At 42.7% G+C, this 26661-nt stretch overlaps 1 protein-coding gene across 2 annotated transcripts in view; it reads left to right on the plus strand.

Annotated features, from left to right (window-relative positions):
- The window catches only part of CPQ (carboxypeptidase Q), a 463292-nt gene that overhangs the window by 206511 nt on the left and 230120 nt on the right, over nt 1-26661 (plus strand). For both annotated transcript variants that reach the window (XM_082858694.1, XM_082858693.1), the window contains one exon: nt 510-717. In XM_082858694.1, coding sequence (XP_082714820.1) covers nt 510-717 — 208 coding nt within the window. The remainder of the gene's footprint in view (nt 1-509; nt 718-26661) is intronic.

Genomic DNA, 26661 nt, shown 5'->3' on the forward strand with positions numbered 1-26661 from the left:
TCATAATACTTTGTTTTCTTTTTCTTGTGGCAGTGAAATCACAGACCTGGGTTTATCTGGCACTTTTCTTCCTGGGAATTGAAACATTTCCCCAGATGTTGTTCTATGGTTTTCGCACACAGTGTTCTACCCCTATGCAGGGCCACATATGCAGACCTCTGTGTTTGGGTGGGAAGAGCGTAGCTCTCGAGCCAGTCAGTGACCAGAGAGCTGGTTGTACCTGGGCCAGTTTTCTTCCAGACGTGTGGGCCTTCTAGTCTGCAGCCTAGACATCATGTAATGAAGTAATAAATTTCATGTAATGTTTTCAATGAAATTTTTATTAAATTGAAGTTTCTAAGTTATTTTTATCAAAAAGAAAAATTACATTCACATCAAAAGCAAGTAAACCAATATTGCCCACCCTTTCCCTTCCTCACATGAAAACAGAGATCAGTGAAAGTCTTTTAAAAAATACTTTTTTGGTCCATTTCCACTTTCAAGGTAACCTGGTGGCTTCTTTTCTCAAGCCCTCACACAGGTATTCAGGAATACCAGGATGGTGTGCCAAAGATCCCAACAGCTTGTATTACGGTGGAAGATGCAGAGATGATGTCAAGAATGGCTTCTCGTGGGAGCAGAATTGTCATTCAGCTGAAGATGGGGGCAAAGAACTACCCAGATGCTGATTCCTTCAACACCGTAGCAGAGATCGTCGGTAGCAAGTATCCGGAGCAGGTGAGTGAAGGCAAGGGATGGGCTGTCTGGGAATAAGGTGTTGTGGTCAAGTTTTAGTTTTTAGAGACGGTTTAGGAAAGAGAGAATGAGTCTGCAGAGAGGGTCTTCATAGACTCCTTAAAGGCAGACACTTTTTTGTTTTTCCTTCAAGAGTTTACTACTTTGACCGAAGAAGGGCAGGACTAACTGAAGGGCAGAATATGATCCACTGTGTGGAAATTCAACTCCGAATAGTTGAGGGCAGTATTTGTCCATATGTGTTGTATTTCTTCCATTTGGAGCCACTTGGCATTTGAGATCATACCAGTAGTTGACGGCGTGCTTATTGTGTGACTTACCTTCCTCCATCCTTTCAAAGCTCTGTGAACTAAGTCTATTTTCTTCATTTTGCGGGTGAGGAAATTAACCTAAAGGAAACTCACTTGCCTGAGGTCCATACAGCTAGTAAATGGCTGAGAAAGGACTCAAACCCAGGACCTTGTGAATATTAATCCAAGCTATAGACCACAGTTTATGTGAAATCTTCAGAGGGGTTTTTTTTTTTTTTTGAAACTTCAAATAGTCTTAGATGCGTATTCAAACTGTATAGTAGCCGAAGCTTAAATGACTTCAGCAAGTTACTTATTCTCTAAGTCTTAGAGAATTTATCTACAAAGATGGGGATGGTGTATGTAAGGAACAGGATTACTATGAGGGCTAGACTAGATAATGCATATCTGATAGCCTCCCACTATAGTGTTTGTCGCATCACATGCACTCATTGAATGTCATGTCAGTTTACTTCCTATGACATCAAGTGTACAAAAGATGGTTTTCATAAGGTTTCTGGTACAAACCTTCTTTATTAGTAGTTATTGAAATTCTGAAAATAGCACTTAAAAATATAACTGTTTGGGCAGTTCAGACTTGTATTTTGTTTAAGAATGTCAGTGGGATGAAGGAACAGGCACACAGTAATGGAGAAACAGTCCTTCTGCACGTGTCCTGACTCAGGGCCTCTCTCACACTTAAAGGGTTGCACTGCAGTAAGATGCGTTTTACGTTTTGGGACCCTTTTCTCCCTTCCTAAATGACCTGCTCCCTGGACCCGGACATGCGTCAACCCTGGGGTTACGGCCACAGGGATAACGGAAAAGCAAGATCTCAGTAGGACCATGGAGAGTCAAACAGTGTAGAGAAACTGTAGGTTGTTTTTTTTTTTTTTTTTTTTTTTTTTGCATACGCGGGCCTCTTACTGTTGTGGCCTCTCCCATTGCGGAGCACAGGCTCCAGACGCGCAGGCTCAGCGGCCATGGCTCACAGGCCTAGCCGCTCCACGTCATGTGGGATCTTCCCGGACCGGGGCACAAACCCGTGTCCCCTGCATCGGCAGGCAGACTGTCAACCACTGCGCCACAAGGGAAGCCCGAAACTGTAGTTTTAAATGTTGAGAAAACAAATAAGCCCAGCCCCTTGTCTCTTTAGGAAACCGAGAACAACAGAAGAGCCAAGAGTCCACGTTTCAGGTACTGAGTAATCCCTAGTCCAGGGTGGGAGGAGGTTAGGATTATATATTATCAGTTGTCTGGATGAACAGGCTGATTCTGGCCTAAGGGTGGGTGGCAAGGTGAGAGTGAGTTATTGGAACCTTAATCTGAAATGACCAGTGGCTGTCGGGCTCTGAGGTCAAAGCATTAAAACAGAGGTGTTCTCGGGCTGCAGCAGCTGGAGGGTTGAGGTAGTGCTGGCTCAGAGCTTCCCAGGAACCGCCGGCATCTTCCAGCTGAGCGTGCTCGGGCCTCTCCTCCTCAGCCCTGCGTGACTGTTTTTCCAATCAGTTTTATTGAGGTATAATTTACATAAAATAAACTTACCAAATTTAAGTGTACAATTCGATGAGTGTTGAAAACTGTAATCCAGTAATGTAAGCACATTCGTAGCAGAGAGTATTTTCATCACCCCAAATGTTCCCTTGTGCAGTCTACTCCCCTGTGCCCTGGGCACCACTGATCTGCTTTAAGGAACTATAGCTTTTTCTTCTCGAGAGTTTCATATAGGGGGAATCATGTAAGCGGGGTCTTCCGGGCTGGCTTCTTTCACTCAGCATAATGCTTTTGAGGTTCATCCGTGTTGTTGTATCTGCTGTTCATGCCTTTATACTGCTGGGTAATATTTCACAGCATCACCTCAACCCTGCAGCTGCTGCAGCCCAAGACACATTTCACAGTGTGTTTATCCATTCACCGCTGATGATGGACATTTGGGTGGTTTTTAGTTTTTGACTGTTATGAGTAAAGTGTCTGTGAACATTCTTGTATAAGTCTCCCTATGGCCGTATGTTTTCATTGCTCCTTGGGTAGGTGCCTAGGGGTGGAACTGTGGGGCTGGCCTGAATCTTAAGCACCCTAATCTCTGTCAAGATGCTTCAACCTCTGTATTCCATGGGGGTAGCGCCTTCTCCGGGAGAGTGATGGACAATTTCAGAGCTGTCCCAGGAATCAGGATTAAACTTTTACCTCTATCATAACGTTGCACAGCATTCCAAGAGTTAGTTATAAATACCTTGTTGCCTTCATGTAAAAGATAGAAGATTAACAAAAGGTCTCCCACAAAGAAGTCGCAGCATCATTTGCCCAGAAGGAATGTGGGTGAGTGCAGTGAAGTGAAGTCCATGTGTCTGTGTTTGGGGGGGAATCTGCCTTACAGCCTGCCTGGAACCACAGGGCATGTCTAGACCAGAAAGGGAAGTGGAAAGCATGTGTTCTCCCCTCCAGGTGTGAGGTGAGTTAATGAACCTTAGTAAGCACCGTCCATCCCTGATAAAGCCTCCTCTGGGAACCCTCCCCTCATCCCACCACTTTATGCCATTGTTATGCTGTCATCTCCCACCAGAACTTACAGATGCCCTGAGCATTCTATTTACTTTCTTTTCTTTTTTTCCCTAATGCCTGTCCAAGAACTTGGCATGCAGTAGCTTCCCAATGCATATTTCAATTCAGTAAAATGAAGAGAAGAATAAAGGAAGAAAACAAGTAGAAGATTTTCTTAATCTCTATTCTCTTTAAATCCAGAAGTTTTCCTGCCCATTTGGAACATTGGTTGTCCATAGGCACATTGGACATCACCCATGAATGCAGCTCTGTATGGCTAAACTCAAGTCCATCTCCTCCCTCACACCTAACACCTCGCCTTGGTTTCTTGTCTCTGTTAAAGGAACCATATTTACCTATCAGCACAGTTCAGAAACGTCAAGTTGTTTTTCGTTCTCTCCTCTTTTTTACTGTCCTACAGTCAGGAACCATTTCCTATTCAGTCTACTTTCAGCCTATTAAAAAAAAAAAAATCTGTCCCTGTCTTGTCTTTACTGTCATTACTGTTCTAATTCAGGCTCTTGCTATTTCCCTCCTGACTTTCTTTTCTTCTGTTCTCTTTCTGCTTCTGCATTTTTGCAATGCAGTTCAGTTATCTTTTAAAACACGGATCTCAAAATGGTGTTTCCATGCTGTCAGGTCCCCTCTCCTGTTCCCTATAAGATAAAGGTTATGATCTAGGTAAATGCTGAGGTAAGTGACCAGAGGTGAAGAAGACAGAAGAAAAGAGACCATGCAGGGGGGCATTTGGGGGGGTTAAATAGGAGACAGTTATGGTTAATAATATAGTACTATTTATAAATGAGCAGAAAATTAGAATGAAGAAAGAGGGAAAGGAAGTGTATGATGGAGATTCAGTACCAGCTAAGACCCATTCTTTCATTGGCTAGTGAAAGAGTTCAGCTCTCCTAAACTCTGACAAGCTTTTCTAAAATCATTCAACTTTATTTTAAATGATAAGTATACTGAATGACATAAATGTTGGTCTTGGTACTTTAGGTTGACTAACTTATCCCTGACACATCCTTGCTACCTTGCTACTTTTTATACTAAAGAATAGTGCTAAATAATGCTGAGCAAACTAGATGGAGTGGAAATTATTTCTAAAAATGAAGAGGAACCCAGCAATCCCACTACTGGGCATATATCCAGAGAAAACCATAATTCAAAAGGATGCATGCACCCCGATGTTCATTGCAGCACTATTTACAATAGCCAGGACATGGAAGCACCTAAATGTCCATCGACAGAGGAGTGGATAAAGAAGATGTGGTACATATATACAGTGGAATATTAGCCATAAAAAGCAACGATATAGTGACATTTGCAGAGATGTGGATGGGCCTAGAGACTGTCATACAGAGTGAAGTAAGTCAGAAAGAGAAAAACAAATATCGTATAGTATCACTTATATGTGGAATCTAGAAAAATGGTAGAGATGAACTTATTTGCAAAGCAGAAATAGAGTCACAGATGTAGAGAACAAACTTACGGTTACCAAGGGGGAAAAAGGGGATGGGATGAATTGAGAGATTGGGACTGACATATATACACTACTATGTATAAAATAGATAACTAATGAGAACAGACTGTATAGCACAGGGAACTCTACTTGGTGCTCTGTGGTAACCTAAATGGGAAGGAAATCTGAAAAAGAGTGCATATGGGTATACGTATGACTGATTCACGGTGCTGTACAGCAAGAAACTAACACAACATTGTAAAGCAACTATACTCCAATAAAAATTAATAAAAAAATTTTTTTAGATTAAAAAAATAAAAATGAAGAGGATATGTTGAAATCACCATTATTCTTCCTGGGTGACTTGAAAGTGAGCTAACACTCAGGCAGTGGCTGATACGCTTCGGCGGTGACGCCCAGCACAGCCCCTTACACGCACAGCACCTGGATGAAAGGGAAGCAGTTAACACGTAAAGAATCCTTCTGATTTGGCCTGAGATCCATGGATGACATGTGGTGAATTTCAGCTCTGGAAAAGTGAATATGTGATTAACGAAGCATTAACATACTTCAGAACCCTACCTCATAATCCAGACATAAGCCTTGACTGAATTAACCACAGGCTTTTAAAAAATGGCAGTCATACAAATACTTTATTGGGTTTCAATCTGTGAAAAGGCAGAATAAGGGTATTATAGACATAAATCTTACCCTCTTCCTAAAACCCCACGAGCTGGCTCCTCCAGGCATGGAATTCTCTCTCCACCTCTTCTGAAACTGCTCCTCTGTGATTTGGGCATGTTGTGCAGGATTCAGCAGACCTTGAACACTTAGAGGGGGTGCATTTCACTGGGGGAAAGCAGGCCTCTGGAAGCCCTGACATTAGGCTTTGCGACTCCTTTCTCGCAGACAGCTTTTTCCCTGGGAAATCATTGTATCTGTGAGGCCCGTCCATCGTTGAGAATGAGTCTGAGAGGGTGGAAACGAGAGTTCTTTGACTTCTGAGCTGATCCTCCCTGGCACTGAAATTGCCATGTTATTCTACTGCCATTCATTAAGGAGGTAATTTGCATTGGAAAATTTGTAGGAAACTTGTTGCCATCCATGAATAGGTTTTATTTTTTTATTAAATCAATAGAGGGTATCCTACCTCTTAGAATAGTCTTAGGCAGAGACAGACAGGTAAGGATCTTAGCAATTTAGTACCAATTCCCTGACTTTCAGATGAGGAAACTGAATCTGAGTGACCTGACCAAGGAGACACAGCAAATACCTGATAGGACACATCTGGAATGTGACTCCAGATTTCCTGACTCCCATTTCTTTCTACCTCAAAGATACTCCATTATGCCTGGGCACACTTTAGCTGGATGGATAGCATTTAAATCTGGGGGATTTTGTTGATTCAGGATTCAAGTCATGCTAACCCTACTAAGTCATTACTTGTGTCTTTCTCTTGTGCATTTTCCTCTGATACCACTCTCCTAGGCACGAAGAACTCTCAAATAGACTGTCCCTTGTTGTCTCACAGCTTCGTTAGAGCACCCATGAGGGTTGTAACCTGGGAAACCCACCGGTGCTTGGTCCATTCCTCCTATTCATCCTCTCTCCATCAAGTCTGATTTGGGTCTCATTCCTCCTTAGCTCCTTGTCCTTTTGGAAGGGGGTCTGATGGATGTAGCACTTCTTCGGTGTTAGTGACACTTCATGATGCCCTCTTCCCCTGTGCCCCTGTGCATACACCTTCACCCTCACCAATCAGGTAACCAGGTGTTTTCTGTTTTAGCAAAGGACCACAAACAAAGCCAAAACAGATCTACTACCAATCACATCATTTAAAAAACACTTTTTATTTGGAAATAATTTTAGGCTCACAGGAAGTTGCAAAAATAGCGCAGATGGGCTTCCCTGGTGGCGCAGTGGTTGAGAGTCCGCCTGCCGATGCAGGGGACACGGGTTCGTGCCCCGGTCCGGGAAGATCCCACGTGCCGCGGAGGGCTGGGCCCGTGAGCCATGGCCGCTGAGCCTGCGCGTCCAGAGCCTGTGCTCCACAACGGGAGAGGCCACAGCAGTGAGAGGCCCGCGTACCGCAAAAAAAAAAAATAGTGCAGAAAACTTGGGTGTATCCTTTGACCAGCTTCCCCAGTGATGACATCGAACTACGGCACATTAACCCAGTGAGGAAACTCTCACAAGGCACTCCCAAGAGTGAGCTGCTTTCTTGGAAAGCAGGGGCTGCCTGTGGGCATCCTCCGTGTAGCCCCCAGTGTAGCTGGGGCCCCATCCTGACGTTACCCTAGATAGTCTTTCCCAGGCTTAGCTTATGATGCTTCCAGGGTCTCTCACTCAAACAAACAAGCGAACACAGAAGGAAGGCTGTGCTCAAATTGACCTGACGAGAGGGGAAATTACCTGGGACCAGGGGTACAGGGCACCTGTGGGAGAGAGTCTCACTGAGAACAGAGTCTCTCATGCTGGCTTTAGGGCTGGCCCATTACTATTGCTCCTCAGTGATTTCCTAGGCCTTATTCTGAGGTCTTGCCTAGTAAATGCAATATTTAAACAATGTTAATATATTCAAGAATTCTTCTGAGGGAATTGTATGGAAAAGAAGAGTGTTTTGGATTTTTTTTTTTTTTTTTTTGGTTTATAATATCCAAACCCATTTTCCTAAAGCCTTGATGAGGGGAATTTTTTTTTTTTTTTTTTTTATCTAAGCCTTTTTCCAACAGCAGTTATTTTCAGGGATTCAAAGAACAATTTCAGTTTCATATGCCAGTATTATTTCAAATATAATGCAGCACTGTGCAGGCTAGTGGGAAACATTGAAATGAAAGCTCTAGCCTGTTCACCGGAGAGTTTGCTTTTTCTTTTGTTTAGTGTGGGGCAGGGTTTCTCCACATCATCACTATTGATATTTGGGGCCAGATAATTCTTTGTTGTGGGAGGTTATCGTGTACACTGTAGAATATTTAGCAGTATCCCCTGCCTCTCCCTTATTCCCCACAGCCGTGACCATCAAAGATGTCTCCAGGCATTGCCAAACGTCCCCCTGAGGGACAGAGGTCACTGCACATTGAGAATCACTGTTGTGGAGTGATGGAAAGGACCCACTGGGTGGCTGTTGACAGGCCTTGGTTCCGGTTTTATTTCTGCCACAAATAAGCTGAGTGACCTTGGGCCACTTAATCCTTCAACTATAGAATGGGGGACTTTGTCTGGAAAAGCTCAAAGGTCATTTCCATCCTGAAAATTCCATTATTAAAAAAAAAAAATACTTGGAGATTATCATGAGACTGACGGCGCACACTGTATACTCTTAGATGGGAGCCCTTTCACTCTTTCACAGTGTAGGGGTGTTGGTAGGTGTTCTTTTCTTTCTTTCCTTTTCTTTTTAAAAAAATATTCTCTGTTCAGATACAGTTAGGAACCCTTCTATTGAAAACAGTTAAACAAACGCCATTTTTTGAGGCACGTCTTAGCCTTTAATGTGCTCATGTGCTCTGGAAATCTTTTAAGAGGTCGTTTTGCAATATTCCCCAAACTTTCTGAGAAACAGGAGAAAAGAGGCATAAGATCCACTGGGTAGTTTATATTTTGGTGTTTTTTATATTCTTTTTTTCCCCCCAACTGTTCATTCATTCATTCAACACACATTTATGGAGTATGGGGTGTGTGTCAAGCACTAGGATTATAGCAATAGCATTGGGTGGGCAGCACAGCACTGTGGTTAGAAACATAGCCTGTAGAATTCAAATCCTGCTTCTTATCTTACGTTGTTAGGTTATTTTGCCTCTCTGACCCTCAATAAATATTAGCCTTCTTTGGAGAGGGGAGAGCTTATGCAAAAGTAAGGAATTGAGAAATAGGAGGGGCGCATCAGGAGGCGCTGACCGCAGAAGCCTGGCATGCCACTTGAAGGGCCGGGCTTTATCCTTTGTCCTTTGTCCTTTGACAGCAGGGAATCACTGAAAGGTTGGGTTAGCAGTGGATTTTTCGTTTTGGTTCACGCTACCCACTGTATATATTCACAGGGCAAAACTGAAATTCAGCCAGGAGATTAGCTGGACTTGAGCTGAGACAGCTGAAAGAGTGTTGGAAAAGATGAGAAGGATTCAGGAAATATTTCAGAAATAAAATTGGCAAGAGTTGTTAAAGTTTGGATAGAAGGAGAAAAAGTGCAGTTTGGGTGATTTGGAGAATTTATTCATTAATTCTACAGGAATTTACTGAGCTCCTACCATATGCTGGTATATTAATTTGCCCTCAGAGCACTTGGGGTTTCATGGTAGAGACAGGCAGTTAAACAAGTAACTGCAGTAACAGGTGGTAAGTGCTATAATATGGTAGCAAAGTGGTATGATGGAGATAACCATCCCGGTCAGGGAGGCCAAGGAAGGCTTTCTGGAGAGATCCAACTTACTCCCACAGCACGAGTAGTTATCCATGAAGAGTTAACCTGCTAAAAGTTACAGGGATGGAGTTGGGATGGGGAATATTCCAAGCAGAAGGAGTAATGCATATGAAAGCCCAAAGAGTAATGTTATTCTTCTTTTAAGGAATGTGATGTGACCTCCTATAATTTCCCAATCCATTTGATAGTGAACTCTGTCTTCATGGAAGTGAGCTGTAAAATAACCTAAAGAAAAAGTCATGGCCTAGTTCGTGTATGTGTTCTTAAAAATACATTATTGAAAAGCTCAGCAATCCCTTTGGAAACTGCCTTAACACTGATGCTGTCAAGAGCCCTGTTGAAGGAATAAACAAAACCTGATTGACCTGGTGGACAAACTCATTCCATACATAATTGAATAGTTAGAGGCTGTGCAGCAAATGCGGCTTTCCTTTCATCTGAATGTGTAGTCTGCTGATTTGTAAAACCTTCTTAATGGGTACAGCAAGTTATTCTGCCTGGGTGGGAGCCTTTTTACTCACTTAAGCAGCTGTTTAAACTTTCATAAGCAAAGTAATTATTAAATCTTTCATGAACATATTGGAACATTGGTTCACATCTTAACCTTGAGTTGGAAAGTTTTGGGGGCTGGCGTTAGAGTTTTAAACTGGCAAATTTCAGTTTCTTTTTCTTCCTTATTATAAACTTTTTATGGTTTAGAACCAGCCAACCTAAATCATGGTAGGAAAAATACATGTGTGGCAAGCATGAGACATTTCATTGTTTATTTTTCAAATTTCTGAAACGTGCTCATAGCTGTGCATGCCTCTGGGCTCATAAAGTCAGCAAGTGGAAATAGCTCAAGCCAGACAGGCTGTTTTAGATAGCCACCCAGGTAGGCAAGGCAAGCCTTAAAGAGTACTCTTTCCTGGACTCAGTGTCATCTTAGTGTGCAAAATGGGACTTGCGGGCAGGAGGATGCCATCGTTCATGGGTTTGAACACCTTTCCCATATTAACGTTGGATCCAATTCATAATAATCATAATCATATGATGAATAATAATACACTTAATGGAGGACTTACTATTGACAGGCAGTATTCTGGATGCTTCTCATGTATTATCTCCTTTGATCTTCATTATGACCTTGTCAAATAATCAGTGCTCTTATCCCCATGTTACAGATGAAGAAACAGGCTTAAAGAATTCACAGAATTCACAAAGCTTCTGAGTGGCAGAGTTTAACTCAAGACTGGTCTTCTCAGAGTGTGTACTCTTTCTTAACAATTCATTATACTGTACGTCTTAGTAACTTTCTATTCTAGTTTGTGAAATACTGCTATTTAAAAAGTTTCCTCTGTTGTACCCTAAATGAAAAGAAAACCAGGGCAACTGTCAGCTTCATAGTGAACAACAACAAATGCTTACTGATTAGCTACTATGTGCAAAACTCTGTGTTATAAGCTTGGAGATATTCTGAGGCAGAGAGGAGAGGAGAGGCGATAGGGGCCCTTGCATGGTGGCTGCTAAGTAAACTAGGCGGTAAATTCTGGAAGCCAGACTCTGCTAACACAGGGCTTGCAGTACTGACTGCATCCTGGCTGGTTCAGTACTAATGTGGTCATACAGTACCTTGCAGTTTGCAGTGGACCCTCACCTGTATTATTCTACCTCATCCTAACAGGGCTGATGATTACGATTCTCACTTTGAAGACAAGGGAGCTGAGATTCAGAGTAAATGACTAAAGTCAGACACACGTCTAATAAGTGGAAGATAAAATTCAAAGTTTGAATACTCTATAACTTCCTATAGTCACTGCCCAGATCTCTAGTTTATTTAGGGTAAAATAAATGCTTTAAGGATGTCCTAAAAAACAACCTAAAAATCAAAGTGTTCAAATAAATAATTATAATGCCATAAGAGCAATCTTGGTGGTTTTAAAATATACCTGCAAATTCTTTAATCTCCCTCTAAAAGATCGAGCTGGCCTCTCTTCCCCTTTGTGTAGGCTGTACTTAGTGACTTACTTCTAACGAATAGAATGTGGCAGAAATAATGGAGTGTGATGTTTGAGATTAGAACTTAAAAGCAATGTGGCTTTCTTATTGTTCTTTCTCTTGGATCACTCACTCTGGGAGAAGCCAGCTGCCATGTTGTAAGGATACTCAAGCAGCCCCGGGGCAGAGGTCCACTTGGTGAAGAACTGAGGCTTTCTGCTATCAACCAGCCCAAATTAGCCAGCACATAGATCCAACAGCTCTAGTCAAGCCATCAGATGACTGCAACCCTGGCCAACGTCTTGATCACAATGTTATGAGGCTCTGAGCCAGAACCACCGAGCTAAGCCACTCCCAAATTCTTGACCCCCAAAAATGTGTGATATAATAAATATGTATTGCTTTAAGCCACTAGGTTTTGGGGTTAGCTAATATAGCAATCAAGGAGCATAAGGTACGCAGAGAGGAATAACTGAGTCTGAGCTGTCAGGAAAGCTGGCTACTGAAAGATGAGAGAGATGAGTAGGAATTTAATAGGTGGACCAAGAATTTATTGGGAAGTGTTCTAGGCAAAGAGAAAATGTGTGCAAAAAACTATAAAAGTGTGACACTGCAAGGCACATTTTAGAAACTGCAAGTAAAGGACAAAACAAATCTCACAACTCAAAAATCATAGCATAACAAAAATCTCACAACTTTTGTTTAACATCAGGCAAAATATCCCTTGAAATAGAAATTTTAGTATCTTTTAAGTTATTTAAGTTATTCTAACAAATGGGTATTTTATAATTTACTTAACCTGTTATTAGATGTCTGGTTATACATGAATCTTTCAGTAAAAATGATGTTATAGCTAAATAAGTATGCAGCTAAGGAATTTTGAAGTTGTCTTTTGAACGGTTTATGGGCTTTGCTACCATGGGGTAATTTTAAATAATAATCAATGGGAAGCTTAGGAAAGGATTAACGTGGCTTCTCTCACTGCCAGAAGAGCTGCCTTTGGAAAGTTCTAAGATGACTGTGTGGCCGTGTGTGGGAAGTACCATCATAGTTATGTGATTGGAGGAAGAATGTTATTATTGTATGCACATTCTTGACTCTTAATTTAGGGTTAAACTAACTTAATTTAATGCCATGTGAATTTTTAGCAGCAATTATGGCCAGTTAATGCATGTTCTTCCTTAGTCATGCCTCATCTCTTTGCAAAATTACAATATTTTATTCCAGATTTATTCTGACCAGGTTAGTAAGTAGCACTTTCTCCTATTTTTCCTCAGTGTTTAGATCAGAAGACTTTTGAGTTTATACTATAAACCACCATTTGTGTATTTTCATAATAAGCCTCTAAGAAGTGGGCCTGGATATGAGAGCACAAGACAGAATGCAAAATGGGGTACTGGATCCAGTCTTTTTTCTTTTTTTTTTTTTTAATCCTTCAGGGGATATTGTGTGGACAATAGAGATGCCATCTTAATATTCTGGTCTTTCTCCTCTCCATCTGTGCGGTATACCGCCAGCCAACCAATGTTCCTCAAGTGTGCCTTTATGCTTATTCCTTAAGTATGTCTGTGTCTACCATCTATTTTAAAAAGTCAATGGCTCCCTACTTCCTGTAAGATAATAGACAGTATTCCTTAAATCTGTCACTTAAAGCCTTGCATCTACAAGCTATTATACTGGTCATACCTTTTCCCACAGATAATCTGTGTTCTGGAAGCCCAGAAGATTCTCTATCCCATGTGTTTTTTATCACTTCCCTGTCTCTTTGCCTTCCCCGTACTGATCCCCTTTTCTGCATCCACCCGTTGAAATCTTATCTACTCTTTCTAATTCACTATTTAATTGAATGATTCATTAACATTAATTTATTTAATAAATATTTACGGAGTACCAGTTGCATGACAAAGGACACCTCCCCAGAAAAGTCTTTCCAGTTAGGATAGTTAATCTCAGCCCTATGCAATGCTTCTCTCTTCAGAACTTCCATTGGTCTTTTTTATGCTTCTCTTTTGTCACAAATCTATACCTCATGGATGTGTATACAGTAAGCACTCAAAAATTCTTTTTGAATTAAAGAAAAAAATGAATGGATAGATGAATGAAAGAAAAGTTTTGCCTTCTCTACTAGGAGAAGCTAATGACTAAAATAAAATGGTTAGACTGGGATAGAAATTTAAGATTGTTTTGGGTTTTGAGTCTTTGAAACACCCCGATATGGTTTCCATATTGGATCATCCCAACACAAAAGGGAATGTATGGAATCCCCATCTTACGATTTCCAGATCAATGCTTTTTTTTCCATCATGCTACCACATTCTACATTATTTAGATATTGTTGTCAAAGGCAGTCTTACACTTTGTCATTGCTTTTCATTATAAGACATAGTGTTTTAAGAACATCACTAAATAGGAAGATTCTACTTTCAGAGGGCCAGTCACCTATTTTAGCATTTAAAAAGGCAAATATATTAACCTGAGTGGTGAGAAAAACATAGAAGATGAAGTAACTTGGAGAAACCATTTATTCTGAACAATGAGTAAGAGCTGGGTACCTTGATTAGTTCCTAATACAAGTGAGCCGTCAAACAATCATCATAACCATTAGCTTGTGTTCACCATGTGTCAGGGATTTTCCTGTCCGGTTTCTCATCTCTTCCCAAAGAAATCTATGAATCAGGTACTTTTTCTCCCCTAATCTTATGAATAGGGACTGGGAATTTTAAAGAGATTAGGCAACTTGTCCATGCCCGCTGGATTAGTAAATGTGAGGGGTGGGCAGATTAAACCTTATCTCTATGACTGATGAATAAGACTCTGGGCTTGATTTTTTTTTTTTTTTTTTTTTTTTTGCGGGAAACTACTGAAATCACAGAAAGGGGAAATCTCAAGCAACTGTACTGTTCCTAGTGGTTGGAAGTTCCACTGTAATCTGTACACCATACTGAAGCAGAGTAGGTAGAGGAGCTTAGAATAAGTAGGGGGCCTCTAGTTAAGGAATTAGAACTTGAGAAAGATGTGTCTGCCCAGGATTCCTTCTTTGGGGAATGGTCCTTCTCCCACCATTTCTGCTTCCGGTGGACTGCCAGCTCCCAACTACTAAGAACTGCAAACCTGAGGCAGAGACACACAGGGACAGAGGAGGTTGGGGCTGAGTCAGCCATGATGTTGCCCTGCACAGTTCAGGACCTCTGGGCCTCAGGTTTTCCTTCTGCAAAATGGGGTTTGTATGCCTCACTGAGTTTTTTGAGGGTTCAGTGAGTTATTGTCCTTGAAAGCTTTAACACAGAGTTGTTATTCAATGAATTATGGTTACCACACTTTGAGATTAGTAGTCCTGGGGCCAATTCTTTCTTCCTCTAAAGAAGGAAAGACAAAAGTAGACTCTTTCTGCTGAGGAGACAGCATACACAGAATTATTAACGGTGCTTGAGAAGAACATCCAACCATTCACATGACGAGTTAGCAAAAGATGCTCAGGGTGACTGTGAACTATGGGATGGTGCACTGCGGCTTTGTTCTAGTACTGCTGTTAAAACTCACAGTGCTTCACTCTTACAGAATCAATGGTCTCTTGGGGGTGAGGGTTTGGAGGGGGACATGGAGGGAGTAAGAAGGATGGTAGTCTATAAAGGAGTAGCCATCTAGCCATCCAATGGCCAAGACCCTCTTTTAATGAATAGAGTTATGGTGAGACTCCAGCCTATTAATCAGCGTTCAGCTATGGGTGGTGAGAACTTCAAAAGGGAAACGGTGCATATTGGATTTGATAAGAATATAGAGAATTATAAATGAGATGTCCAGGAGGCATCTGTGTTAAGGAAACCTAGGATCAAGACTTTGTATATTCCAGCCGATGAAAGGTTGTGGGCAATTTTAGGGTGCTGTGATGGAAAAAGAAAGGGTCCTGCTGGCTGGTGGAACACTGATGTGAAGTGATGGGGGAGTTTTGATCAAATGTGTATCTTTGATCTTTAGTATAGGGGCCTGGAGAGAGTATTAGAAGCCATAGGTGCCGCTACATACCTACTTAAAGTGACTTTTTGTTATATTATTTCAGATTTGAACAGTTGCTAATTTACCAGCCATTGTACAAAAAGTAGGCCGTTTGGAATTTCGAATGCATCTCCAATAGAAATGAGGCTGAAAATGATTGTTTAATTCATCTTCTAGCATTAGTTGTACGAGAACAAGGTACAAGGGTAAGAGAAAGTCAGTATGAGAGCACAGGATGATGGAGGAGGAGACTTACCTCTATCATCTAGGGACTTCGGGCCAATTCTTGGCAAAAAAAAAAAGAAAGAAGAGAAATGATGTTATCTTTGATAGCCCCTCTTTTTTGTCCTCTTCTTCCAGTTCCTGGTAACCTTTCTCACAAACAGAATCCTCCTGTTGCAAAACAACCCCATGAAATAGGTATTATCCCAATGATATAACTGAGAAAAATGAGGCTCAGAGGGGTTTATGTAACTTGCTTATGTCCATATAATAAGTAAATGGGAAAAGTCAGTTTCATAATCGAGTATGTCTTTAAAACTCATGAACTCCAACATTTTTGGCTTGGAATGTCTGAGTTAATAGACCAACATTAACAAAATAAAGGATTGTAGAAGGAATACGGGATGGAGTGGGGTGTGGGCAAAGGAGAGGTGAGCTTGGTTTTAGATAGGAAGATTTTGAGCTGCCTTGGGATAGCTATGTCCTGCTGTCTGGTCACAAGAGAAAGCTTGGTTTGTTGCCCAGTGGTGGAGATGGGTGTACTTGGAGTGCTGCCTTTGCTGCAGAAGAGTGGAGGATAAATAGGTGGGTACATCGACGGAGACAGCTAGCTACCTAGGTAGATATGTAGGTAGGTGCATAGATGCTTATTGGTGAATTGGGTGTTCGGAAGTTGGGAAGTATCTGCAGTCGCTAGTCAGTATTCCTATTGCTTAGCAACTTTATTTCCTCATGTAGCTATGACAAATAGAACTTTCATATTTATATTTTGTGCCTGAGGGCTGATAGTGCTGCCTGTGAATGATGCATAAGTGACAATTTTGTATTATGAGCATTGCTCTGACTCTTGGAATCAGAGAATCTCAAGGTTGGAAAGGAACTTAATATTCTGTCTTGGATTTGCTCTATATGCAGACTTTGCTTTACATCTGCATGAAATCCTTACTGACACATCCCAGTCCTTTAGATAGCTCTCTCTACATGAAAGATCTCACTTCTGAGGTGAAATCTTCCTACTTGTAAGCAGATATTCACCAGTTGTTCCTAGTTCTATCCGTAGAAGACAAATCCCAATATCTCTTCCACATGAGAGCTCATCACACATTTGGAAACAGCCTCCACGTCTCTCCTGATTTTCTCTTTGCTGGGCTGAGTTTCTTCTCCGGCTCTTCAGTGTTTCCCTGGGGCACCTCTTCCTTCAGGGAAGATGTTGGCCCAGGTTCTGGGAATGCACTCAGCAGATGGCCTCCAGTGTCATCCCCTTCAGGGATTGTTTCACTGGCAGAGAGCCATTCATCCAAGGTCACACCCTGTCCTGGAGTGGTCTACATCCAGTGACCGATTCATATGAGGGTATGGAAGCCTGGTTATGTCAGTCCAATATGTGACAATTCTGGCAAGCCATTTTAGTCTTAGGGTTGCCAGTGGGGTCAGGTGAGGCCATTGCTGGGCTGCATTATAACTTCTCCATCCGTTCCTTCATGTGTCCTTCCCCTCCCTTTCTCAGGTGTTCAACCCAAGGGCACGAACAGTCTGCATGCCAAACTCTGGTGCAGTCTGCCTTCTGGGGAACCCAATCTGTAATGTGTGTAATGTGTGGCTTCAATTGAACCATTCCAATTTGTTTATGGACCTAGACACTTCGGTAGGGCTTCTGGAGTGTATGGGTACCTAGTATAATCTTTTATATGATCATAATACTGTTGGCTTTGAAGAATGTTTTAAATTAAGTTTCATTACTATGAATCCAATGTGTAAAGCTGATATAGTAGAGAGAAAAATTTTTCAGTAGAGGTGTCTTAACTTAGGTACCCCCTCAAAAGTAGGGCTGGAGACAGGAATTACATGTGAGTAGTTTATTTTGAGAAATTATCCCAAGGAAAAGAAGTGGAAGACTGGAAATAGTAAAAGAGGGAAAGCCAACCTAAGGGCTCATTATTGAGCTACTCACCACTTGGGGCAACTGGGGTACACTCTCCCTGTGACCCTCTGAGAAGCAAGGTAGAGTTGTCTGCCAGAAGATGAAAGAGGAGAGCATTTATCCACCAGCTCCGGATCCCCATTGGTCAAGACTTGCCCCATGAGGTGTTAACTCCCTTTCAGGCCCAGGTTTGTGAATGTCCCAGAATCACTGAAAGAGTGCCTGTCACCTTCCCAGGAGGCAAGCACTTGAAGGCCCTGGGCAGAAAGTGAGAGATTCCAGGTGCAGCTGAGGTGAGCTTCTGTCAGGTTACACCTGCACACAACTGGTTGCTGCAGCACTCATGGGTCTAAAAAGTTGGACCGAGAAGATGTGAGACAAGGCCCAAGAGGGGACCCATAGAGGGTGAAAACCACAAGCAGTTGCCTTGTAGTTCTGTGATTTTCTTTGTGTGTGGGTTTTATGAAGGACAGAGTACATTGGACTGGATTTTCTCCCAACAAGTTCATAGAACAATTGTCAAGCTTTTCTTCTCTGATCATAAGAGGTAGAGAAACTTTCTCATGAATTGAAAGTAGTGAAGTGGTTGCCTACTCATGATTAGAATACTGAACTTGGCTAGTTAGACGTATTGACAATAAAATATCACAAAGAGAAATTACAGAAGCCCCTTTATAAAGGTCCACATATTCCTCGTGCTTGTTTGTCAGTAGTGGACATTTATTGCTAGTTATTTTGACAATGGTTTGTCTAAGAGTTCCTTTAATGTCTTTGATTTAGCAGCTCTGTGTCCACTACATTTTGAATGTCACAGAGTTTTGACTTTGATGGTGTTAAGCCATGTAGCAGTTTATTATTAAATCAGGGTGAGGAGTAAGGGAATTGGGAGGTAGCTTGGAATCCTAATGAAGATCACCTTTCATTGTGTGGACTCAGGCACTGTTTTAGCATCATATCCTGTATAGGTACTGCTGTCCCTTATGAGTAAATTAGCCACTAGTGACTCAGCTCTGAAATGGTTAGTCACAGCGATCTCCGTCATTTCATAGCTGTAATCCTTCATCGGCAGCTTCCTAATGAGCTCATCTTTGAGATGTCAAGTGGCAGAGCTATGGGCTTTCTTCATGAGATTTGAGAGGTGTAGTCAGACAGCCAATTAGCATTTTTATTTACTTTGGGAGAGCCGTGAGTCCCAAGACCTGCATCAGATTGTCCTGGTAGTACTTGCACTGTCTGAAAAAACATGTCAAAAATTTCATACTTGTCATCCCAGGCATTTGGCCATAACGGAACTGAGCAGACCAGGACTGAGAACCTGGTGACAACGGAGAGGCTGATGAGAGCTATACATTGACAACAGGAGATATCCAAGAAGGGGGAAGGTCAGTTAAGGCAAAGGGAGACAAGACTGGGTTAAGTTCATGAAGCTCATCTCAGAACCAGGAAGCTAGCAGGAGACTGAGTGGAAAGAAAGAGATGGGGCCCCAAGCCAGAGGGCCTAGGAAATCGGATATCCGTCTGTGGAACAGATGTCTAGGGACACAGCACATGTGTCCCTTATTACGTGTCAGGTGCTGTTCTAATCATTTTGTGTGTGTAAGTAATTTCATTCTCACAGTAAGTCTATGAGGTAGGTGTGCTTATTATGGTATGAGGTAGGCTTGATCATTCACACCTATTTAGCAGATGAGATAACGGAGGCACAAAGGGGTCAGAAAACTTGTGCAATGTCGCAGAGCTCTTAAGTGGTTGAACCTGGCTCCAAACCCAGGTAGTCTTTTCCCAAAGTTCCTGCTCTTCTGAACATTGCTTATGGCTTACATACCTGCTTCTGAGGCAGAAGCTTCTTATATATTATAACTCTCCTTGATGAAAAGCCAAGACTGAATATGTGGGAGCGGAGGAGATGGGTATGTCAGACACACGTTTTCTATGCCTTTTCAGGTCCATCTGGGCCAACTGCATCTTGCACTCACAGCCCAGGGAATCACCCAATCAACTGCCCTGGGAGAAATGGGCCCTTGCCCTTGCTTGTCACTGTGCTGCTTGGCCAGCCAGTCCCCTCCTCAGAGTTTCTGGCTCTTGCTGCCACGTCAGGACCTGGATGAGATACCAAACCGTGGGGCCTGGGAGGAGGCCCCAAGAGCATCAGAAGAACCTGGATGATACAATCCAGAAATGCCGGAGAGTTAACTCCCTGTGGGGTGAGATATGACCAGAGGAAAGCAAGGGACAGGTGGGAGGTGGCCAGATAAATCCCATCACCCTCTTCTGCCCCATCAATGACTCTGAGGCGTAGGTTTATGCCTAGAACATCTAGAAAAGTCCCTTTACTCTAGAGCATCTAGAAAAGTCCCTTGTGTCAAGTGGATTCACCTGCCTGAGGACCTGTGTCGCCCTGTGGCTCATGTTGAAGCGATAGTCATACTTCACTTGGCATTGCTTGGCATTCTAGTCCCCCTGTCCTTCTTTATAACTCTCGCTTTTCTGGGTTTACTGCCTCCCCCCACCCCCCAAATTATTAAAGCCAAGCTGAGAAAGTGGGCCTGGGCTAAAAAGTGGGAACAAATAGAGAAGTCTCAGCAATACTTCATCGTTCAGTGGCAAAGAGGACATTGATTCTTTGAAAAACATGTTTAGCATAAACTGGAAGTTGATATTACGACTAACGGTAAGTGTCAGTACTTAGGGAGTTCGTTTTACCACAGTGTGAACACTTGCAAAGGAGGAGGGGATCTTAGGAGTGAAGCTGTTCTCTCCCTGAATAGGCTGGTCAGAGATCACACTTGCTTTACTGTCTGTTACACGTGTCTTGTAGTCCTCTTCCTGTTACCAACAGCAGAAGTAGCCACCATCTTCTCAACTCTTAAATATATGCCTGACGCCATGCTAAATGGTGCATAGTTTTCCATTTACTCCTTTAAGGTGCTCAGAGAAGTGACTGTGGAGCAGCTAATGAGCGCTAGAATCAGAATTCAAACCCAGGGCTGCCAAACTTGGAAGCCTATACTCAAAACTGATACCTTCTGCTGTCTTCTACAAAGTTCCTTATCAAAGGCAAGTTATTTGAAGCAGGGAAAAGCCACACAGAGAGAAAATATGGTATGAAAGCGTCTTATTCCCTTTGTTCTAATTTGCTCCAAAAGCAGCTTCTGGTGGATCCAGCTGCTAGTGTTTGGGGTGTCCTCGCCTCCCAGGAAGAAGTGCCCATTCCTGGATAGCAGACTGTTGATACATCTCAAGCCAAGAAGACATCCCACTGTAAAATAGTAAACGGGCCCTATGGCTCCTTGATCATGCTTTTAAGGATAGGATTGGCATGAATCTGTCCTCTTAAGTCTGCCTGGCAGAGCCAGACCCTGAACATGGTGATCTTTTGGAGGTCACCCAGCCCAGAGCAGCCAGCAAACTTCCTCCTCTATACCTTTCTTGATAGGTGTCCTTAGGGGAGCCAAGTTTTCTTTAAAATTATTCCTTTGACTCTAAAGCCCTTACCTCTCAGCTTTCCCTTCTCAATACATCCCCCGAGTTCTGTGTTCATGCGTAAATAGGACCACGTTTGCCATGGAAGCAAGTTGTGGTACAGAAGGTCCACCCAGAGGAGAATACGAATAGCATTTCATGGTTTATTTTGAGACGTCTCACCACTTTTTACCCTTCTAGTAATGTTTTTGTCGTCGTGTAGCTTTCCTTTGTTTTTGTTATTTATTGTTGTTTAAATAATGGAGACAGAGGCCCTTGTTGAAAGTCTTGAGATCTGGGACCTGACGGCAGCTCTGGCTTACCAGCTGTGTGTGACTTTTATCTGTCATCTAGTCCTTGGGGGACTCAGTTCACTCACCTCCAAAATGGGAGAGTTGGGTGAGATTATTTATTCCCAAACCATGCTGGTCATCAGAATCACCACTGATGTTTTTTAAAAAAGGGCCCCATCTTAGACCTATTCACAATTCCGGTGAAGGGAAGAGAAAGGAGAGAAGGAGCAGATGCCCAGAATCCGTAATGGCAACAAGCTCCCGAGGTTATTCTGACGCACAGTTGAGGAACAACCGGTCCTGCGAGTAGCACAACTCCAGGGGTGCCATCTGCTTGTACGAACTCCACGTGCCCCGTTCCCACGGACTAGGATGCGACTGGTGCCCCTTACAGTTGTGCGACGCAGCAGCCCCGTGGGAGCTGATTACCGCAGATGGTCACTTCCAAGCATGGGTATTCTTTGATTTTATGGCATTAGAGAGGAGTGAGGTGTTGAATGGACGGTGGCCCAGAAGCATATTGTTAACCATGGAGGCACAGGAGCTATGACAATAGGATAGGCAAGTGGAAGGCAGCTTAAGAACAGCTAATGAACATTGCCCCACGGGAAACTGGTTATCAGATTCTCTCCCACATCACGTCTGGCACCCATCTGAAATGAGGAATAGATTTGGAAAGAAAGCAGGGTATCGAGGGCAGGTTGGCCAAAAAGGTGGGGCTTGGGTCAGGGTTCACCAGACAGGGTTGAGTTGAAGAAAAGAAGTAAGGCTTTCTCCCAGCCTAGAAAAGCTTTTAGTTGCCAATTAATTTCTCTTCTTTGGGGGTTCTTTGGCTTAGTTTTCCCTTTATGTATTGTGAAGTTCCTTTTGAAAAAATAATCCAGCCTTTTCTTAACCAAATTAAAAAAAAAAAAAAAACAGATTTGTTCACACTTAAGCCTGTATAGAGATATCACAGTAGCTGCCAGAAGCCAGGTTATGTTGGTAAACAATCAGGGACACAAGTGCAGGTTTAAAATTCTGGCGGAAGAAAGTTGGGATTCAGTTTTGATTACATTAAATGTTATAAATGAATTTCTTTTTCTCACAAGCTAAGAAGACGTTTCTGAGCTGGCTTGAGGTATGTCCATTATCTAGGACAGTATTCTGCTTAATTGGCATGACAATCAGCTGAGGCACTTGTCAGCAGTGCAGATTCCTGCCAGATCTCTAGCCAGTTCTGATTCAGCGGGTCTGGAGGGGACACCTGAGCTCTGCATTTCACATGAGCATCCAGGGACCACATTTTGGGAATGCTGTCCTAGGCAACGAGAGGAAGGATGGTGATGTCTGTCCCAGAATAGAGATTTGTACTTCTTGGGAATTATAGTAACTCCTCTGAGCCTTAGTTTCCTTTCATGTAGTAGAAATAGATCACAGGTCTTAGAAAAATATTTCAAAATAAACTGTGTAAATAAGAGATGGCTAATTACTTAGAAAAGAAGTCTACCTGAGTAAAAGTCTATTTCATGGGCTTCTGTAAACCCACCTCCCACTGCCAGCATTGAGCACAGGAGTATGTGTATGGAAGGTACCCTCATCTGATCTAGGTTGCTTAGAAGCCTTTGAAAGATTTCTAGAATGTCAAAATGAAAAAACTGCTCTTAGTTATATCTGTATGCTCTTAGAAAATAGGATCTGCCAAACTAACGTAGAAGGAGAATTTCCCAAGGCAGATTGAGATAGGGAGCGCAGTAGATAAGGAAAACAAACACTGACCAAAGAATTATATTTATACTCTATTTTGTATGTGTAATATATTTTGATCCTATTTGGGGAATGTATTAGTTAAAGTCTAGCTGCTGTAAGAAACTCCACAATGTAGTGGCTCAAATATCAAAGAGGCTTATTTGTTGCTCAGGGGACAGGCCTGGTATGAGTGGTCCATGTCTGCTGAGTAGTTCTCCCCGTTGTCATTCAGGAAACAGTTTCCTTCCATCTTCTTGCTCTTTTATGACCTAGGGCCGTGTCATCATCTGTATTATAGCAGCTGGCCTGTCAGCTGGAAAAAGGAAAGAGAATGTGGAATATCTTACGGTTCAGACCTGGAAGTGGCCCATATCACTTCCATTCACAAGCCATTGACCATGCCAAAGTGAAAGGGAGGCTGGGAGATGTAGCCTTGCTGAATAGCAACATACCCAGCTATGCCTCTATTGTGAATGCTATAGAAGGAGGGGAGAACAGAGTTGGTGACTATCTAGCAGTATCTGCCACAGGAAAGGTATATGGAACTTTAGAAGTGGAGCCAATCACTGCTCTTCCTGGCTTCACTAGTTGGCTGCCGTGCCGTGGAGTATCCTCTTTCCTTTGATGTGCTGTTCCCGTCCTGTCTACAACATCACTCCTAGCATCCAACTATGCCTGTGTGCTATTCTGGGCAATGTGGATGCTGGCATTCCTTTTCCTCGATTTTAGGTTCTCCTCCTGTATCCTATGCAGGTCATGAGAAAAGACTTGTTGAGTCCTGTCGAACAGTTAGTAAATGTGCTGTTGGTTGGAAAATGTGGGCAGAAGCACTGGTTTGAATTGTCTTCCATTTGCTTTTCTTTTTTTTTTTTTTTTGTGGTACGTGAGCCTCTCACTGTTGTGGCCTCTCCCGTTGCAGAGCACAGGTTCCGGACGCGCAGGCTCAGCGGCCATGGCTCACGGGCCCAGCCGCTCCACGGCACATGAGATCTTCCCAGACCGGGGCACGAACCCGTGTCCCCTGTATTGGCAGGTGGACTCTCAACCACTGCGCCACCAGGCAAGCCCCCATTTGCTTTTCTGACAGTTGTGACATAATGAATCTCAAGTGTGACTGTTGTCACATAATCGGAGGCTCTGAACATTAAGGACGTTTTCTTAAGGATTATCCAAGCAGAAAATGAGTTCACAGTTTTTCAACATTTTTACCAATGGTTCCCAAGACTCCACCTGTCCCTGCACTGTCTTTGTTCTATACTACCTCCTTATTGAATTTCTCACTCTCTCTCTCTCCCCCTCTCTGTTGAGGGTGGGGCAAAGAAGTTGGGGGAGAGAATGTTCCAGCATGACAATATAGTTCAGAATTCTTAGTTTGTTCCTCATTATTTTGTGATGTATAGCGCTATTCATAGTAGGAAGGTCTTATAATTAGCTGCCTTGGGATATTCTAAAGGTGAAACCACTCTGCTGCCATGCACCTTGCAAGATTAGTGACTTAGACTGGAGGCTGGTAGGTGACAGACACCGTTAAGGAGGATGGAAGCAGATTGATGTGAGTGAGAGCTGCTGCCGGGATAGGTATGTTGGTTCAGAGAACGACCTGCCGCCACCGTGGGAACTGGATCCCTGTGAGACTGTGGTGTGACTCCAGTGAGATGAAATTAGTTCAAAGAAGAATCTGAAGGCAGGTTGAGCTGAGAAATTGTTCAGGAAGCTCAGATTACTAAAGGCAAAAACACTCGTGTATAAATGGAGAATGGGAGATAGATTACTTTCCTAACAGCTAGCTGACATGGTCGTTAAAGCTTGTCTTACTGGAAAAATTATACAGCCATTTCTCCCTTCAGTTTTTACACACACACACCACATATACACATATATTTTGGGGGAGGGGTGGTTTGTTTTATTTTTGCAGCAGAACTTAATAGCCTCTTGTGGTCTCCAGGAGATCTAGGCTTCCCTCTCCCATCAGCCTTCCCTATCCCCCAAGTGATTCTCTAGTGCCTCACCAACTGCATTTCCATAACTCGGTGAATGTTCCGTCTTGAATTTTACGTTTTGCCACTTGTGATGGCAATGTATAATAAAACCAAGATGTGACCTATTTTGTGTCCAGCAGTGAACGCGTCCAGGAGTCTGCCTGTGATGTGCAATGTGCCTTCGACGAAGGGGCAGCTGTGATGTGAATGGATTTGTGATGGAAAAAAGGGCCTTAACTTCTCGGCCTCTTTTACCATGGATATGAAACTTTGTTATGGTAAACTGAACCTCTGATATCACATACAACTGCTGGCATTCTAGATTGTTTTAGTGGCCACTCCTTAGTGCTTAATACTAAGCATTACCATCTGTTTCTTAATTATAAATGCAGCAGGAATTCACAATTACATCAGTAATGGTGGAAATAAAGTGGAGTTAGAGGCCTTGTACTTAACACAAGGCAGCCTTCCCGTAACACCCTTCTTCTGTTGCAGACATTGGTCAGAGAGGAGAATTCCTCAGTGATTTTTCTCTGTTTTCTTCTCAATATATGTACCATGAGCTTATCATGCTATAAATTCAGCACTTTTCTTTGAGCGAGAGAAAGAGCTGTTTTTCTGTCCGTGGAGCTGGGATGTGTGGGCAGATCTTTCTCACAGTGTTGGAAGCCAGTGGTATGATTGTTCTGCTGTTATTAGCCTGTGTTTTTGTGAGAAGCTAGCCCAATGACATGAGTCACATCCATCCCCCAGAGAAGAGTTGGGAGTGGACATCTGAGGAGCTTTGATCAGCCCACTAGTGGACAGTTTTCCTGACCCTGAAAAACAAGGGAACATTTGTGGAGGGAGTTCATGTAGGAACTGAAGAGATATTTAACTTTGCATGACTTAGGCTTTTATTTTGAATTAAATGGAAAATCACCACGTTTCAGACTCATGGTATTTTAGAATTAAAAGAAATCCTTAGAAGTCACCTCGATCAAAGCCCTGGTCACTCTACTTTTCCTGTGTGGTACTTGACCAGGTTGAGCATGTGCTTTGGAGTCAGCAGAGCAGGGTTTGAACTGGGAGCCACAAGGTGTGCTCTGTGTTCTTTTCACTGAGTTCTCAGTGTCACCAGTCTCTTCATCTGTAACGGTGGCTACCACGATGCTTCTTGTGAAGCCTACCGCTTGGATTAAATGAGAGAAAACATATAAATCCTAGCCCATTGTGTGGCCCATAGTTTTCTTCCCTTCTTTCCATTCACATTATGACAGAGGAAGAAGTATCGGTTCAAAGAAGTTAAATGCCTTGCCCAGTGTTGTACACCTGGGGAACGGCGACCTGGAACTGGGAGTACTGTTTTCTAAGACTTTCTCTCACTAGGTCATATCTAGACCTGTTGCTGCCTTTCCCTTCCTTGTCACGCATTGTACTTTTATACAGTGATAACCTTAATCGTTATCACTTGTGTGATACTTCTTAATCTGTAAAGTACTTTTTAAAACGAATGTTCGCATTTAATTGCAGTTGGTGAAGTAGTGTCATAATCCTATCACTGCTCTTACTTTACGGTTGGGAAAACTGATACTCTGAAAGGCCAGGCATCTTGTTGGGGTGTCCCTGAAGACTGAGTGTGGACTCGAGCCCAGGTCTGTGCAA

This window comes from Leucopleurus acutus, assembly GCF_964270905.1.
Source record: "Leucopleurus acutus genome assembly, chromosome: 17".
In the NCBI taxonomy this organism is placed as follows: domain Eukaryota; kingdom Metazoa; phylum Chordata; class Mammalia; order Artiodactyla; family Delphinidae; genus Leucopleurus; species Leucopleurus acutus.